Source organism: Orbicella faveolata, unplaced genomic scaffold (genome assembly GCF_042242905.1).
Source record: "Orbicella faveolata isolate gen_17 unplaced genomic scaffold, um_ofav_v1 contig_15, whole genome shotgun sequence".
Classification (NCBI taxonomy): Eukaryota; Metazoa; Cnidaria; class Anthozoa; order Scleractinia; family Merulinidae; genus Orbicella; species Orbicella faveolata.
In genome coordinates this window covers 1,828,459-1,846,835 of record NW_028301542.1, presented here as the reverse complement: position 1 = coordinate 1,846,835, position 18,377 = coordinate 1,828,459, and the positions used below count along the sequence as shown (strand labels likewise).

The 18,377-nt window shown below is 36.9% G+C and overlaps 1 protein-coding gene and 2 long non-coding RNA genes across 3 annotated transcripts; 1 reads left to right on the top strand and 2 right to left on the bottom strand.

Moving 5' to 3' along the window:
- Positions 1 to 991: 991 nt before the first annotated feature.
- LOC149113089 (uncharacterized) lies at positions 992 to 3,830 on the top strand. Its single transcript, XR_016206668.1, has 3 exons — positions 992 to 1,247; positions 1,581 to 1,655; positions 2,267 to 3,830. It is a non-coding gene; the product is annotated as an uncharacterized LOC149113089 (long non-coding RNA).
- A 2,534-nt stretch (positions 3,831 to 6,364) lies between these two features.
- Positions 6,365 to 7,657, bottom strand: LOC149113088 (uncharacterized). The gene is made up of 2 exons (XR_016206847.1): positions 7,553 to 7,657; positions 6,365 to 7,163 (listed from the first exon to the last, which is right to left on the bottom strand). It is a non-coding gene; the product is annotated as an uncharacterized LOC149113088 (long non-coding RNA).
- Positions 7,658 to 12,396: 4,739 nt separating this feature from the next.
- Positions 12,397 to 17,724, bottom strand: LOC149113087 (uncharacterized). The gene is made up of 2 exons (XM_089287856.1): positions 16,221 to 17,724; positions 12,397 to 15,408 (listed from the first exon to the last, which is right to left on the bottom strand). The coding sequence occupies exons 1-2, from the start codon at positions 16,444 to 16,446 to the stop codon at positions 15,059 to 15,061; spliced, it is 576 nt and encodes a 191-aa protein (XP_089143982.1). The 5' UTR covers positions 16,447 to 17,724; the 3' UTR covers positions 12,397 to 15,058.
- Between the last annotated feature and the right edge of the window lie 653 nt (positions 17,725 to 18,377).

The window sequence follows — 18,377 nt, the reverse complement described above, 5'->3', positions numbered from 1 at the left end:
TGGTGCCCATCCTTTCGTATAAAAATGACTTCATTCTTATGCAAGTCAAACTCATTTTCATTTGAATGGTTGAGCACCAGGCCTCGCTTTTATAGAAAGGATTAAGGCAACTCGGAAATGGGCTCAGTATTACTCTAAATTTTTTTCGCCGTAGGAACTGGGTATACATGTATTTTCCTTACACCCTAAAAGAAACTGCAAGGTCTTTAATTGACGACAAAGAACACCCTTAGTGTTGTCAACCGTTAGCTTTCAAATGTTAGCCCCGGAATTCAACTAAGATAAGCATTTCCAGCAGTCTCGAGTTAGGCCCCGTCCACACTAGGCGAGAGGACTTTAGTTCTACGGTTAGGCCTACCGTCCACGCTAATCCGTCACGAAAACGGAGCTTTTCGAAAACGCTTTTCAAATCAGAGGAATTTGAAAACGCCTGCTTTGCGTTTTCGTGTCGTGGACCGAAAACATTTTGAAAACGAAGCGTTTCGAAAACGATGACATCGCGGTAATCACGCGATTTCCCTGACCGAGTTTTCCTCAAACACAAATCCAAAATGACCGGTGATTGTTGCGTTTTTAAATTCCTCCGGCGTAGTGTGGACGGAAAACATTTGATGCGTTTTCACAGTGAAACTTCCGTTTCCAAATTCCTGATCAAGGCCTTAGGTGCCTTAACTTCATTTAATGAAATTGGAAAACCTTGATACCCGCCGTGGAAATGCAATGAAAACATTTCCGCCATTGAGAAAATTCTTAAATAGCCCCTTAAGTTCTCACTCTATTCAGTAAACGATTCTACTAAAAGCCAAAATGGTCAATTTTCTTGTTTCGAAAATTCATTTTCCTTTCCTAGCTCGAACGATGCTAAAAAGGACATTTTAGATATTTTAAATAACCCGCCCGTAATTACAATGAGAATTCTAGCCAGTCAAATGGTGACAACAATTGTTCAGTGCGTGGTCGCAAACTCTTGGAAATCTAAATTGCAAATTATTCAAATTTGTCGATTTGCACTCTTCGTGTCGAACTTTAAGCGGCCATGTTTAAAATTTAAACCCGTACAGCTTCAACTTTGGCTTCGTCTGTTACTACGAAAAATGTATCAAACTTCAGTTCGGGATTGTCTTTGAGTGTTCAGAGCTGTTGTGAGGCATAAATACGTGCAACAAGAACTGTACTTCAAGCAAACTTGGAAAGCACGTGCTTCAACCTAAATGGATGACAACTTTCTTCGCTAAGTCGTCCTCAAGGTATGAAGTGTCCACGAAAGTAATACTGTATTTTGTAGAGGTAACGTAGCTCACGAAAACTTTGCACAAAAAGCTTTAGGAAATAGTCAAGCGACAGTTGTTTGTAGATATATTTGTGGGTTAAATTAATAACTTTTAGCGCTCTACTAGACAGTAGAGATGCTCTAAAGAATATATTATATGGGTCTAATTTTCTGCCACTTGGTATGAATTGGTATGAAAAACTGTTTCAATCAATTGTAGAATTAAAATCACAAAATGGTATCAGGAGAATATAGCGCTTTTTCTATTTCGTAGATAATGTCTCATACTGTTTTCTTGATTATTTTGTAGATGCTACGGAATTACTGAGCTGATATGTCTGCATGCCTGTCGAGTTGGAACATAACTTGATATTAAGGAACAGTGGTACAGTAATGCTCTCAATTCACATTTTGTTTAACTTAAATAAGTAGTCATACAACTGAAATCTTTGATATCTTTTGGGCAGCCCATTTTCAATGCAATTTCGTGGTATCAAAGTGTCGTACCCTGGAAATTCTATAACTCTTCATTTAATTTAACTTTGTTTCGTTTTAATAACATAGATAATGAAAATATCGTTGGACCGCAGCCAAGGTCAATCATAGTAAAAAAAATTTTAAAAGTTTTCTTTTGCTAAAAATATTATAACAACACAATCTTTCGGGCCGGGCTTTCGGATAATATTGGCCGCGTACTCCTACGTAAAGAAGTAAAAAAGTCGCTTTTGTAATTTTATGGTTGTGAAGCATGCATTTTTGCATAGACATCAAAATATATTTATTTGTTGCATACATATGAACAGTGACAATAAATCACATTTGATATTGGATATTTGATATTTGCAAGGGGTAAACATTTGGTAATTAGTTGAAGTTAATACATTTATGCATGTTTTAGTGCTTGATGAATCGGCAATCAAATTGTAAAGCGAACCAGCTTGTTGACATCTACAGAACTTGTTTATTAAATGGATTTTTTTAAATTTTTTTTTTCAGGATTTCTGAAGTGAATCCACTCTGTGAAAGCAATGCATTGAAGAAAAGGACCAATGCCCAGGCATTCGAGGCAAGATATGAGAGGAAGAATTAAAGAAGGCAAAACTTTGGATACAATATATCGGAGCTGGGAATAATACACAAGGGAGCAAAGTAAGATAGACTATTAGATTAAATTCGAGCGGCAGAATCATGGAAATTCGAAAGACAAGATTCAAAAGACAAGATTCAATTTATTAGGTGCTATCTACAAGGCCGAAGTTACTCGCTTGTTTAAGTGTAGGGCTGTTCTCCAATTCTAATTGTCTTGTTTACAAAATTATCAAGCCCTAATTTGACTTGGAAAAATAGTTTTTGGAGCGATTCTTCGTGTTTATCTCTCGCTAAACAGAGTCTGTGAGCTCGCGTTTTCGAAAGCAATTTTTTTTATTTTACTAGTGTAATTAATTAAGCGGATTGATTCTCTGTTTGCCAAAACATCGCAACCAGAAACTATTTCTATAGGCAAATTACATATCTACGCGTGTGTTTTATACTTGGCTGTTCACTAATTCTAATTGTCTTGTTTACAAAATTGAAATTAACGTCCAAATTCTACGAGGTAACATTATTTTTGTAGCAAGCCTCCGTGCTTATTCACCAAAAGCTTATTTTTTTCGACAAAGATAACTCGAGGACGTATATATTTTCCAGGTTGTTCTCTTTATTCTGCCACATAACTTTACAGGAATGAATTGTATTTGTCAAAATATTGCAACCAAAAATGAATTTCAGAGAATTTTAATAGAGTACGTACAATTTTCGAGCTCACAGAGTCATTTACGAGGGAGATGAGCTTTAAATTTTTCCAAAATGCTATTTTTGAAAGTCACAATTTATTCAAGTATTGCTTCAAAGTTTTTTGTAGTTCACATACACTCTCGTCTCGCGTTGTTTTCGAACGTTTTGCTAAGAAGAGTAAACATTGTCTTGAAGCTCAAATTTACGTTCGTGGTTGCTTTTCACAGAAATAATACCAGGAACCTTTTCTGTAGTATAGCGTCAACGCTTTTCCGTAATCTCGTTCGTTTAATTCTTCGTGTTTCTAAACGTTTTTTAAACTAATTTGAGCATTTCAAGACAATTTTTGATCATCTTTGTGTGAGAAGCCAATGATAACTCTTCTAGAAAACATTTTTATTTAGCTGTATACAAGATTAAAATTGTTTTTACAAAATTGTGTTGAGATTTGCCTTCATGGTAACCCTTGTCAAAATTCTTTAATTTTCCCGCCAAAAAACTTAGAAAAAATACGGGCGCTTATAATACGCATGCGCCAATTTTTTTCTAACAAAAATTACCTCTTGTCAACATCTGTTTAAAATTTTTTTAATTTTCCCGCCAAAAGACTTAGAAAAATACGGCGCCTAAAATACGCATGCGCCAATTATTTTTTTAAAAAAAATGTAATTGAACTCTAAATCTAGACTTAATTTAATAGTCAGTAAATGTAATCTTTTATTCCAATGTGTATTTCTTTTGAAATCTTTATTAAGTAAATAAAACATTAAAGTACTCACAACAAGTGTATCATTTCAATTGTTTTATTCATCTTTAATTTTCCACTTACAATGGTTAATTAGTTAAGTGAAATTCAATTAAATTAATTACAAAGGTGTCATAAAAAAATTTGCCCTATATATACTAAGACTTTTGGCGGGAAAATTGGAAAAAATTTGCACAGCGTTTCCCCTGACAACTTTTTTTAAAAACATTTTAAGGGGGGTAACCCCTTGAATTTTTCCGCCAAAAACAATTAACATAGCATCTTGAACACAAACTAACGGAAAAGTTTTGATTCTAATCATTCGAGTTTTTCAAAAAAAAAAGATTTTGAATCCAGTGAACATTTGTTTGTGTTCAAGATGGTATATTCCATGATGACATCTTGTTAAATAGTCAGCCGTAAGACGACAAGCAGCTAAAAACCTATTTACAGAAATGAGAAGAACAAGTTAAAATTTGTACGACAGCAAAGTTTCTACACAACGTCGAGAGCGTGAAAACATTTCTAAATCGAAATAATTAAGAAAACTTGTATAGCCGGGTAAATTGAGCCCCAACTATAGAAACTCTCTTAACTATAGCGATTCCAAAATGTCGCCACCTTCTCAATGTTGTGTGGAAACGTTGCAGTTGTACAAATTTTAACGTGCTATTCCCGTTTCTGTAAATAGATTTCCAGCTGCCAGTCATCCACAGCGTATCAATTTAACGTGATATCATCATGCAATAGATTTGAAGAAGATAGCAAAGGCAAGCCATGAATCCGATTACTCCGACGAAATTATAAAAAAAAAACGCGAAAACTTCAATCTGGTCTTAGTATTTGAAAATGTTTAGAACTTCCGTAACTTTTAGCCGAGATGAAAAACCAATACCCGAAAAATTATAGGCCAATTTAAGATAAACTGTTCATGGCTTGCTTCGCTATCTTCTTGAAATTACTTCCAGCGAGGTGTTAGGTTAAAAGCTGGTTATCAAGCTTTAAAATGTATCTCTACATATTCCATGGCTTCTGTTGTAAAACTTTGTCATTTGCGAACGTAAGCAATAACATTTTAGATGAATCAGAAAATTAAACTACAGCTTTGAAACTGCAATAGAGCTAATAGCAAGTGTTTGGAAAACTTTTGTCCGTAGCAAACGATAAAAGTAAAATTTTAGAAGAATAAGACAATTGGAACCAAGTTTAGAAAATCAAAGATGAAATTGTGAATATTTTTAGTAAAAATGTCTGTCAGTTGCGGACGAAAGCAATAACATTTTAGAACAATCACACAATTAAAGCCAGTTTTGAGAATCAATAGAGCTAATAGCAAGTGTTGTCGCATCAGATAATTGGAGCTACGTTCGTGATGATAAATGTAATAGCGATAAAATTTTTAAAGAATCAAACAATTAGGACCAAGTTTAGAAAATCAAAGATGAAATAGCGAATACTTTTAGTAAAAATGTCTGCCAGTTGCGGACGAAAGCAATAACGTTTTAGAACAATCAAACAATTGGAGCTGCATTTTTAAAAAGCAGCAGATCAAATCGTGAAAATTTTCAGTAAAATGTTTGGCAGTCCAAATGATAGCTTTAAAATTTTCCGACAATTAAAGCTACATTTCAAAAATGTAATAGAACTGATAGTAATAAAAGCAAACAATTTGGAAAATCAGACAATTAGACCTACATATTTCGAAAAGTGCTAATGGAAAGAGTTGCTTGATACCAGATATAATTCATTACAGCCTCGCTGGAAGTTAAACAAGAGGATATATTTGGTTTCTGGTTGATTTTTATACGTTTAGTTCCCTTCCGAAGAAATAATTTAAACCGACCGTTTTCCGTACTGAAATGTATACAACAATATTTGCCGATAAATCAAGTACATTCTTGATACGAAGATCAATGCAGAAACCAAAAAACCTCTACTAAAATTATTTATTCAGGGTGGCTCTGCATGTCAATACACAACAAACGTCAAAAGAAATGTTCACGCATTTTACTGCAAGTGCATAAAAAACCGAAAAAAACAACTAAAAAAAGTCGAGTGAAATAAGGAAAAAAGTGTTTAATAAGTTGTGATCATGTCAACAAATTTTGCAGAAATTCAGAAAAATCAAATGTACTTACGAATAGTCAACTACTCCTTGATTAAGTTGATGTTTGAAAATTATAAATGAAACGACAGAAATTGTTTGATACTTGTATTGAGCACTTTTAATGAGCTCCAAGCTGCAGTATTTTCAGAGGAATTGGTTGATTAATAAATTTTAAGCAAGGAAGCTGCTCTTTCAACATTTACAATTCACATCATAAATTAATAGTAGTGTGTTTGTTTCTTTTTTAGAAGCTCGTTGACCCTTTTGGGAGAAAAGGGAAAATCTAAATATTAAAAATTGGTCTGCATAGCGAAGAATATTGAGACAGACTTTTTAATTTCGTGTCTGAAAATGCCAAGATTTGAGAAGTAGAAATAATTCTTCGATTACTTAAAGCGTTTGATAGCTAAACAGAGTAAGATAAGCTTCCAAAATGAAACAATTTTTATTGAACAGTCACGTGATATTGTTTTTGAGCGAGGGCAGTGCCCTCCAACAGACAATTCGCATTCTAAATTGAAACTAGGCCTTCGTAAAACTTCAGTGCTTTATGCGATTTTGCAGAACAAGAAAAACTAAAATTCGACGTTGAATTGTTTGCCCAATTTATATCACAACAGAATTTGTTATGATTGACATGATCACGCAACTAATAGTTACAAACGTCCAATTGCTATCTCGGTTTGATTTTAACATGCAGTGCCACCTTAAAATATTCAACAAACGTTATCTCGAAGTAACTTGTTTTCAAACTTAGGAGAGTTGAGCGATTGTAAAACAATTTGGAATTTTTAAAGGAAAAAAAAAAGAACAATGCTCGAATCTGACAAGATAAATAAAGTAAGCATGCAAATACCGACCGATAAAATTTACTTCAATCAAACTGATGATCGCTCGATCCAAGAAATAAAACTCCCCACAATTTGAAAACTTGTTCTAAATGATAACTCGAAAGCGGTTGAAACCTTTCCGGCAAAAATGGCAGAAGTAATTAACAATTCCTACCGAACTGAAAGATTTTTCGCCCCCGAATGTCACTAGAATGAAGACATTTCAGCCGAGCAAAAAAAAAAAAAAACATTAAACAACGAAAATGATTTTAGACTACGAAGTTTTGAACTCGAATATAACTTTTCTAGTTACAAGACTGCCATTTCTTATCGGAAAGATTTCAATTGAACAAAATTCTAAAGTAATATTCTCAACTTCGTCTTCATCCTTCCTGGTTAAATCCTTTTGATCTACTCCTGTCTTGCTGACAATCCCTGAAAATAGAAGAGATGAAAATTGGGTAAGGAACAAACGTGAGTGTAGAAACTGAAAAGAGTAAACGAGGAATAAAAGAATCCACAGTGAATTGTTCAACACGAGTGCGCGTTGACAAGTACAAGGCAAAGTTTGACAAAGAAACGCCAATTTCGTGAAGAAAGCCAAACTCTCGTAAAAATAACAGCTACAGACTTTAGCGTCTGGTATGGTTCCTGAACTAACTTCTAACGTACGTTTTACTCCGTTATTTAAGCCATGAGGTTGTTCTGACGTTCGACAAGAAACGTAAACCGAGTCCGGCAAGCGCACGTGGTAGGACTTGAAGCCGGTATTTTTGGTTGACATATTTCTTACGAAAGGTAGAATTGGAAAAATTGATACTAACCATTGACAGAAATGGGTATCAATCGACTATCCTTCCCCAAATGTGGACGCCGTTTCTCCTTTAAAGAAAAAAATTGCTTCTCGTGTAGAAGGGAGTCTTACCCCGACGGCAAACACCTTAAAATGACAAACAAGCACCTTAGGTCAGCAATAGTCATCATGAATATGGAAAATAAAATTAGACCAATCAGTTAACAGATACGTCACGAGTTTTAATGACAAACACCCCTTGCACGCTTTACTCTGAGAAAGTTTTGCATTTTCTTTGTTCATAGGGAGCTCACGTGAACCTGTATGAGCTAGCTAAACACAATACGTAATTTTTCAAAAATTGTTCACATTTTTACAGTTCTTGATTAATGTTTAAGCCTTTCCTTCGTTTCTAAAATGAGTTCTGAAGCGTTCATTTAAACATTCAAACATACATTAACTTACGGTTACATTTTTTTTATCACACGATTCTCCTTGTACCACACTAAACGCTACGACGAATAATTTTGGGCCAAATTAAATTTTTTTATTAATCTTGTATCTTAAATAAAGTTTTTTATTAAGTCCATTGTTGACTCGATCTTCGCGAAGATTCGTGCTCAATTTTCTCCTGTCTGTACAAAGTCATCTACGCCTGCTTAACGTTTTCACATATTGGTTACTGGCTTAAATAAATTAAGGGGCCTTTAGAAGACCAAAGGGGTGGCGTTTCTGCTTAACTGTCAGAGAAACTAACAAGCTAACACATCAGGGCACTTACCTGGCGAATTATGAAATTTAGAATGCTGGAATGAACTTAGTTGGGAACCCACCAGGAACTCGCTGGGAACGTGGGGTGGGGGAAGGACACGCCCGGAAGGAACTCGGGATAAAAAGAAGGGAACGCGCAGCGAACGTAGAGTGTAGTAGAAGAGCTCAGGAATAGCAGAAACTACAGCGATTGTACGGAGGAGGAAGCAGTCAGCCCAGGAGGTACCCACGATGAAACACACGATGCGGTCTTACGCGATTACGGCATACCCGCGGTAAAACGCACCGCAAACACAATAAAACGCACGGGTAAAACAATTGACGGCAAACGTATGGGAACTCACAACGGTTACACCGGAAAGATAAGAGAGAAATTACCTTACTTGTGCATTTGCTGTGTTCTTCCCGATGCCTGAAATCGAGGTTGCATTTCCTATTGCGTTCCCCGCGTGTATCCTTCGCGCGTCCTTGTTCCCGAAAATGAGAAATAAAACATTCGTTCATTCATATTACAACGATGTCACAAATTAAGGGATACCTGGTCACAATACTTCCTATGGTGAAAAATACCAAACAATTAAAGAAGAAGAAAGGTAGGTAAACATGCACTACCCATTTTCGTAGTATTAATTGAAATAAGAAGCATTATATGCAGCACATATAATGTTATTTTATATCGAGACATTTTCTTGGGTACTATAATACGTCTATCAGTTATTTGGGTGGAGCAAGGAAAGGCGCATCACCTAGGAGACTCCAATCAGATACTAGTAGGCGGGATCGCGGTTACTATTTAGTTTGCTTGGCATGTCAGTTTCGGCCTCCTTACCATTCAGCAGCAACGCTATCTCCAGAGCTAATTTTCAAGTTTCCCTCCGCCTCCCCAGCTCCAGCCAAATATCATACACTTCGATTGTCCTTGTGGCGGTTTTTCGTGCCCCACCTTTGCTGAAGATAACATCAAATACTTGTAATTTTTGATAACTTTATCTGAGACAAATAAACGTCACGCTAGTGGCCATATTTACGCCAGATCGGTGGCTTTGTTTGTAGAGTTTACTTATCATGCTTCAGCAAACGAGCGCGGCGAGAGCAGCCCCCATCCCTAAGGCGAAAGGAAAATGGAACGAGATAAAAAATAAATTAAACAAACATTAAAGTTTACACCTTATGGTCATATTGCCATAGTGCTTTAGCGACGTCAACTCCCAAACCATCCCAATAGTGCACTCTGCACGAAAAAGGACTCCACCCCCGTTATTTTTACACCCTTGTTCAGCCTCGTAATCATGTTTTCAGGAGTCGCTCGATTCGCTCAGCCTCGCTCCTGTCGTCCTGTTTTTGAGTTATTTTTTTGTAAAAAAATACCTCCTAGTCGGCACGTCGGGGTATGTTATGGACGGATCAATGGATGAGAGAGAGAGAGAGAGAGAGAGAGAGAGAGAGAGAGAGAGAGAGAGAGAGAGAGAGAGAGAGAGAGAGAGAGAGAGAGAGAGAGAGCGAGAGAGAGAGAGAGAGAGAGAGAGAGAGAGAGAGAGAGAGAGAGAGAGAGAGAGAGAGAGAGAGAGAGAGAGAGAGAGAGAGAGAGAGAGAGAGAGAGTGAGTGAGTGAGTGAGTGAGCGAGTGAGTGAGAGATGTATGTATGTCACACCAACCAGATTGGATCTACTATAAACAGCCAATCAAATTTCTTGTTGTAAAGGTAAATGGTATGTGAGAAGAGTTGATTCCGATACAGTTTAGAACGGCCATATTTATTCTTCTATCAAAGAGGAAGAAGTATTCACATATTGGGCTTCGACATTTTCTGTGGGTTAGGCTGAGGAGTTTAGTTATGAACGAGATCAGCTTTGAGGTTTGAAACAGTTCATGAGCTAGTAGTATGCAAATGGCACGAGATATTTTTTATTTTTAGTTACAAAGGTAACTTGATACTTTTGTTTTTCTCAAGGAGTAAATTCAATTAGAGGTCACGAAGCGTCGCTTCTAGTTCTTAAGACATGTTTTAGAGGAGATGAGACTATTTAGATTTGAAACAGTTCTAATGTTTACAATAGTAAGTGCAGGTAACGATTGTTTTGTTCTTGTTGCATGCAAATATAACGAGATATTTTCATTTTTTAGTAACAATGGGTGATTTGACACTCTTGCTTTTCACAAGGCAGTAAATTCAATTAGAGCTGACGAATCGTCACCACTTGTTCCTACGAGATGTTTGCTATCTTAACTTAACACTTTTGTTTTTTATATGGAAGTAAATTCAATTAGAGGTGACAAGTTATCAGTTAATTGTTCCCAGGAAATTAAACGAAAAAGCTCTCATTTCTGGACGGTTTTTACGTCTTTGCGGTAGTAGTTTAATATTTTTATTTGATGGGCATTTTATGACATTCTTTTAAAGGTAGAATTATGAGAACTGTTCAAATGTTCTTTGAAGACTGCGTGGCACCAAGTTAAAGTGCAATTTAATTAAATCAGACTTTCAACGTGGCAGAGAGATTTTTTTTCTTTTTCTTTCAATTTTCGGTGAAGTAGTGTTGTTGTGTTGTGTTGTGTAAAAAGGGTAAACTTACGACTTGTATAAAATGCGAAAAGTTCTCTTAACTTGAGTATTTTTTGAGCAAAAATTACTCTTGGGGGTTGGAAGGGCTATGTAATCGGTGAGTGAGTTATGCATTTGCGCGTGTCACACAAATCACAGTGCAGGTTGTATCAAAGAACGAATCAAATTGCCTGTTAGAAAATAATATGGTATCTATATTAATCTGGAGACGTGTCAGATTGCTGTAGTTTGTTCAGTCAAACATTTTATGGTTCACTATTTAGTTATCTTACCATTACCCACGTAACATCGTACGTACAGCATAAATTCCCAGTTTCTTTCTTGCCTTATATCGCAACCGAAAAAACTTGTCAAATTAACCCAATCATTATTGTAAACAGTTCCATGAATGCCGCTATCTCCGAGACTTCACAAAAAAATAACTCTTGCACGCCTTGCGTGCCTATGTTTTTAAGTTTGACCCTTTTTGCAAGAGTGACCTATTTTTCAAAATATGATTTATTTTTCCTAGTGTGACCAATTTTTTCTGTCTGGCACTTTTGCTCAAGCCCGTCTCATAAAAAGCCGCGTATCACTTAGCGTGCGAACGGAGACGTATTTCCGCTGAAAAATATCTCGAGCTTCGAACGCTTGAAATTCTGTATTTTATCGGCATCCAGGATCCTTCTTTGTGACGCTTTTCAAACTTTCTCGAACAGAGTAGCAACAATAACTGTTTTTTTTTTTGTCGCAGATTGAAACTATGATGACCACGATTGATCTTCGAACCCGCCATTTGTATCAGACAGTTAAAAAAATGTAATTTTCTATGATGTCACCTTTGAAAAACGGAAAGGAATCACTTCCGATGAACTCTCGTGGTTTAGGAGACCATTCACTGGACACGGCGAATGAAATTTGGCTCAGATCGAGCGACGGTCCGCGAATTTGATTGATAGAGGCGAACAGAACATGGATTTGCTGCCACGCTCTAGTTCGCGCCACCCGTTCTGTGATCGAATTTTACGTGATGCTTATACAACGAAGCCTCTCGTTGTAATATTAACTATTTTAACTTTTTAACCAGGCTATATATGGTTGGTGATCTGGTTTACCGCATTAAATTATTCTGTTTAATGCTAAACGGCTCATACAGCACAAACGCCTACAAATTGTGCAGTAATGACAGATTTGTAACTTGATTAGCACAAGCACCATGACGTCACCTAAAATTAGACCCCATGCCCTGCTGGGTATTTCAGAGTCTCAAATCTCGTCATGACTGTCTGTAACCCGGCATGTTAAAGGGTCAGCCACAGCGTAGAGTGGAAGCAATGTAGAAATGGCACTAGGGCGTGTCTTTAGGGGTTACTCCTTACAATGTATGAGAGCTAAATTTAACCACTATTAAGTCAGTGATATTTAGGTTAACTGGAGCGTTATTTCGTGATTTAAACACAACGTAAAAGTGCGCAGAAGTTTTGCGTGGAGGGTCTTAAAGACTGTGGCATTACATTGAGAACTTTAGCAAGGTCAGTAGGATCTAAGATCAAATAAACACGGAACGTTTTACAAATACTTTATTCAATAGGTTTTGTTTTAAGTATCAACTAGCAATATAGTTTTACCTTTTTCTCGTTTTACCCTTTTTAAATTTGTAAAGTGCTTTTTAGATATATTTTTAATCATTTTATCTTTTATTAATTGTAACATTTGATATGTAAATTCATTTGATAGTTTTATCAAATGAATAAAGACATCATTATCATTATCATTATCATCATCACCATCATCATCATCATTTTCCAACTCTGTCGTCCTGTCTTGAAACAATCGCTGAGAAACTAATTTGCTCTCCCAATCCCGTAAACAATTTTTACTTAATATCTAAATATTAGTTCTTGGAGCATTCGTGTGTACGAGTACACACACTCAATTCATAATTTAAGCACTACAAAAGTTCCGTGATAGTGTCGAGGAGGGGGGGAGGAGAAGCTCAAATATGAAAAGAACGAGTATCCCCGTCCCTCTCATATTGGAGTTCTGTACGGGTCCGCAAATGATCCCAGGACTGCAAATGATCCGGGACCGCAAATGATCCCCAAATTGGACCGCAAATGATCATGGACAGGAAATGATCCCTAAATTGGACCGCAAATGATCCCTAAATTGGACCGCAAATGATCCCGAGGGAAAAATAACAAATGGCATGGATGCTGGGATTGTGTGGATATCATCAAAACACGACTTGGCTTGCATTTCTTTGCAATTCTCCGTAAAATTATGATCAGTGCAACATACGTTACATATCCTCCTTTGTTAAACATTGATATTGCGGTGTTATAGTTAAATCACATTTTATCAGCCATTAACGCCACTCGTCTAAAGTTTTAAACTAAAATCTAACCATGAAGCAACTATTAAGGAAGACGCTGTCACCTTAGTAAACCCACAAGCCTACAATGCTTCACACTCTGTAAAACACCTAGTGTGTAGCACTGGAAATTTGAACAAATTTATTTTGTAATTTTTCCTTGGTCGTATTTTGGCTTTAATTCCTCGGAAATGACTAGTTGAGTATTCTAAGAAGCCAAAATTCCAAGCTATAATTATGAAGTTCAGCTTCATGACCAAACAAGGCCAAGGCTTACGCTTCGTTTTGACAAGTTAGCTGTTTGATAGATGTTTGATACTATCGCCACCGGGATTTCGAGAATGTTTACAAGTATGTGTTTTTCTAAGACTTCTAATTCAATAGATCGTCTTCACGTGACGTGTTTTTATCCTCATCAGGCATAAGAGGCGGTATATTTATATCTGTTTACAATTAGCGTGCTTCGTTTGGAAACCAGAGCATTTTGAATTTCAGGGTTATGGAGGTTGTGTGACACAAGACTACGATCGAGTTTGTTGAAAAAGATATACTTTAACTTATCTCATGATTTTGAGCCTTTTTAGAATTTAGAGCATTAGGAAAAGTGCTTATGTAAATGCTTGTTTGTTTAGTACTGATAATCAGTCGCCTGGAAAGACAAAGTAAGTTCCAGATGTTTACACTATATTCCGGCCGCCATATTGGTGTACCACGGATGTATACCAACATGGCGTTTTCTTACTGGGCTCTGTAAATTTCTGGGAAACATTTATGACGAATTTCTGAAGTTTGGGGAAACGCACAGGTCTAAAGCTTGGAGAAGTGTCTCATTTAGTTATCTTCTATAGCGTACAGCACAATTTCTTAGCTTTTTTCATTTGTTGGTTTGACAGTGAAAACGATCTGAACCGTTCGAAGAACAAAACAGCAACTGTGGAATATTTTTTTGTAAAATGATAAAACATGTTTTTTAGTTCATAATTTTTGTATATGGCTCACCTTCCTCTGATATAAATCCATGCCATTCCTTATTTTTTGATCGGGAACATTTGCGGTCCAATTTGGGGGTCATTTCCGGTCCGGGATCATTTGCGGTCCAATTTGGGGATCATTTGCAGTCCGGGATCATTTGCGGATCCGTACAGTTCCCCCGGGGAAAGTCTTCCTTTAAAACCACTAGCAACTTTGAATCGTGGTTCAATTAGTGTAAATTTATCGGCTTTCGGACAACCCAGGGTTTGTTTCTCGAAAGTTTCGGTAACTTAACGGACCCGAAGCCATTTAAGATCTAAAATTAAGATTTAAATCTAAGATCTAAGAATTTTAAGATATTAATCTAAGGAATAGTAGTTGTAGTAACTCAACAACCAGTCCATTCTTGTTCATTTCCTGATATTTTTGTTGTGTGAATTTCAAAACTATTAGTATCTAGATCTTAAATGTATTAACGGGAAACAAAAAATAAAGAAACAGTTTTTCGGGACCAGTAACTACTGGGACTCTCGAGAGAGCGTATGCACTCACGTGTCCAGCAGCCATGCAAAATTATTGGAACAAAATAAAGTGTTTAGATAAGAAACGAGCTGAACTCCCACAGGATTGGTTTAGTACACTAACATGGCCGCCGTTTCATCGTTTTGGAAAACCAATATGCATGCCATGACGTCATGTGCATATGCTCTATAAGGGGGCCCCATGTCGATATCTAAACTGGAAATCAGACTAACAAACTTCGTTGACTCAACACTGACTCCAAAAAAATTGTTCCTCTCAGTCACTTCAAGAAAGTTTCATCATGATTAGTGAGAAATGTGTGACAGTAGACAGCATCACTTGATGTTGCTCTGGCGTTATATGTTGATGACGATCATCTTGTCTCCGCGTCGTAAATCATCGATGAACCGGCAACGCTCACCGCTGTATTTGAGTTTCGCATAGGCGTGATACAAACAGTCCAAAGATAAAAAAATTGTTCGGTAGACGCTGATGAGAAACGTTACGCCTAACACGTGAATTGCCTCCAGGGTACCCCCGACGACGTCAAAAGCGTGCGCAATCCCCTCCGTCACCTCTTTTGCAAGAATGACAGCTGCAACGTTAAAGAGGACTAGCTGAACGTAAGAATTACGTTTGGTGACGGGTGCTGTATCTGACAGGTCCGTGTTGAGTGTAAGGACGATGATGTTGAGAATGAAGACACCTGCGACAAGAAAATGTGAAAAATGAGCTACCAGGTTTGTGAACTATGAAGTGTTTTCACTTGACGTCATGGCAGCCATTTTGTTGTTGTAAGCCAATGAAATGGCGGTAATGTTGAACATGGACATAGTCGCCAAGCAAGTGTTTAATTTTTGGATGAATTTAAGTTGTTCCAAAACCTATCTATCTAAGTATTTTATTTCTCAGGATATAGTCAAGGCGTATATTGTAAGTAGCTGGTTGAGATTTTGTTCCCAAGAATCGTAATAAAAAAAATATTCAAAATTACTTTCGGCAAGTTCTTTCCGAGAGTGTAAGCTTCTGGAGCCTCATTAGCTTTCACAACCAATTCTCGTCATAAAATGTCGACTTAAAACGATTTAAAATGCGCTATTGATGGGACAAGCCCCGTTTTCCCCGCAGAAACAATTACACGAAGCAAAGTTGAAAAAGGATGAAAATTGTTGGAAATTACACCAAAAAGGTCTGTAAAACCAGTTATTTGCATGACTGGGTACCGGTTCGTCACAAAACGTAGTACGAAATCATGCAAATACATTTTCAAGAAATAGACGGGGAGACCACATAAAGCAGCATTTAAGACAGGGACATTGTCTAAAACTGAATTTTCACCAGAATCTACGGAATCACTGATCCGCGTAACCTTCTATCGCCAAATTGAAGAACGAGGTTTATAATATTTTACTCAACCTCGTCAGTTGATTTAAGAACTGATTCCACCGACAGTGAAACAAACATTAATAAGGAAGACTTATCAAATAAACTGAAAGTCAAAATAAATGTCGTTTTTACCTGTCTGTAAAAGAACATGAGGCTGCTCGCAGATGCAATAAGGGAACTGCCACACGTCTGCCAGACGAGCAAAAGTTCCAAAGAAAACCGCGCACCAATCACATAACGCCAAAATAAGCAGAACTGTTGGCTTGAGACTGCTACACTCGCGTCGAAGGCAAAATGTGCTCGTGACGGAAAAGTTCAAAATAAACACAGTTACATCTGAATCGCATTTAACAAGCATGCTGATTCTTCTGAAAATCGGGACCGTCAAATCAATATGGTCCCAGACGGTTGAGCTGTCAAGCCCGCTGTTATTTTGATCCCCAAATGTAATCCAAAACTAAAAGACTTCTTCTTGAAGCTTAGCTAAGTTTTAACTCCAGGATCGGCCTGAAAATTTCCTGGACGAAAGCTGTGTTTCCTGGATTATAGCACTGTAGAGAATATCGAGCGAATCATGTCTGCAAGTACTTTTTTGCTAACATTTCAAAGAGCGATCTGGCCTTGTTGAAACGTAAAATAATTATGCATATTAGGTGCAAAACGAAAACCGCAGTAGTAGACAGACAATAAAAGGATGTTTTGTAGGAAGCTTTCGTCGCCATAGAATCCACTGTAAAGAGTTTTTTTCGCAGACAGGCCACAAATTGATAAAGTCAAAATTTTTGAACGCAACTCTTTTCGCCGCCTTAAAACAAGATCTTAAATTAGATATAGTGCGAATCTTACGAATTTGGCAGGAGGTGAAAAACAAAACCAACTTTTACGTTAGTGAAGAGGTGGGGCTTGTTATCTTTTGACCAATTAAACTGATCTGCAATTCAGAAGGCCTTTTAACTAAAATTTTCTGTTCTGCCAATTTGCATCATTTTCCAAACCATTTTACTACCTTTGTACTTGCCTATTGTGTTGTAGAGCGTGATCCTATAGCTGTTAATGAGCCCTTGTTTGTGACCATGACACTTTCATGCGGTACTATTTTTTAAATATTTTTCAAGGTAAAATATTAGATTGTTTTTTGTTGCATAAGCTGCTTCTTTTCAGTAATTACCTCACTCTTACTCTTTCATTCTCTCTTTTGAAAGTAAACGAAGAAATGTTTAATATTTTAATTACATTTTCGGCGGAATGACAATGCCAGTTTGTGGCCTCGCTGAAAAAGAAAACTCTTAGTGTTGATAAACGATCTCGACTTTTCATAAAACGAGATGAATAATAAATAATTATGTTCTGAACAGAAAACGTCGCCTAGCAAGTGTTTGAGTTCTGGATGAATGTAAGTTATTCCAAAACCTAGCAATCTAAGTATTTTATTTCTCAGGATATAGTCAAGGCGGGTATTGAAAGCTGGTTGAGATTTTGTTCCCAAGAATCGTAATAAAAAAATTTAAAATTACTTTCGGCAAGTTCTTTCCGAGAGTGTAAGCTTCTGGAGCCTCGTTAGCTTTCATATCGAATTCTCGTCATAAAACGTCGACTTGAAATGATTTAAAATGCGCTATTGGTGGCCCAACCCCCGTTTTCCCCGCAGAAACAATCATACGAAGCAAAGTTGTAAAAGGATGAAAATTGTTCGACATTACACCAAAAAGGTCTGTAAAACAAGTCATTTGCATGACTGGGACCGGTTCCTCGCAAAACGTAGTACGAAACCATGCAAATACATTTTCAAGAAATAGACGGGGAAACCACATATACCACTATTTAAGACAGGGGATTGTCTGGAACTGAATTATCACCAGAATCTAAGGAATCACTGATCCGCGTAACCTTCCATGGCCAAATTGAAGAATGAGTTTTAAAAATTTTTAGTCAACCTCGCCAGTTGATAGAAGAACTTATCCCACAGTGAAACAAACATTAATACGCCTTATGGTTGAGGAGGTTTAAAATAAGAGGTGGTTTGCTCTGAGGATCCTTCTATTAAAATTTGACAGCTATTTCTCATGGTTTCCAGGTTTAAAGTTTGTTCAAATTGTTTATTCTTCGGCTCCACTGAGTGAGAAAGCAAACAGTCAGTGATCCAGTGCAGATTCAGTGAACAAAGATCAAATTCACTGCATTTAAATTAAATGAAAAAACAATTCTTCATCTTCAGTGTAGCGAGAAATTACCATAGGACATTTGCCTCGAAATCTTTCGCGAATTGTCGATCACAAAGTGTTTAGGCGC

What these genes read in the sequence shown, in the direction of transcription:
- LOC149113087 (XM_089287856.1), bottom strand. Translation starts at nt 16,446, where the DNA reads ATGCTTGTTAAATGCGATTCAGATGTAACTGTGTTTATTTTGAACTTT. An exon ending in TCATGTTCTTTTACAGACAG is followed by an intron (nt 15,409 to 16,220) that starts GTAAAAACGACA and finishes TTCTTGTCGCAG; the next exon opens with GTGTCTTCATTCTCAACATC.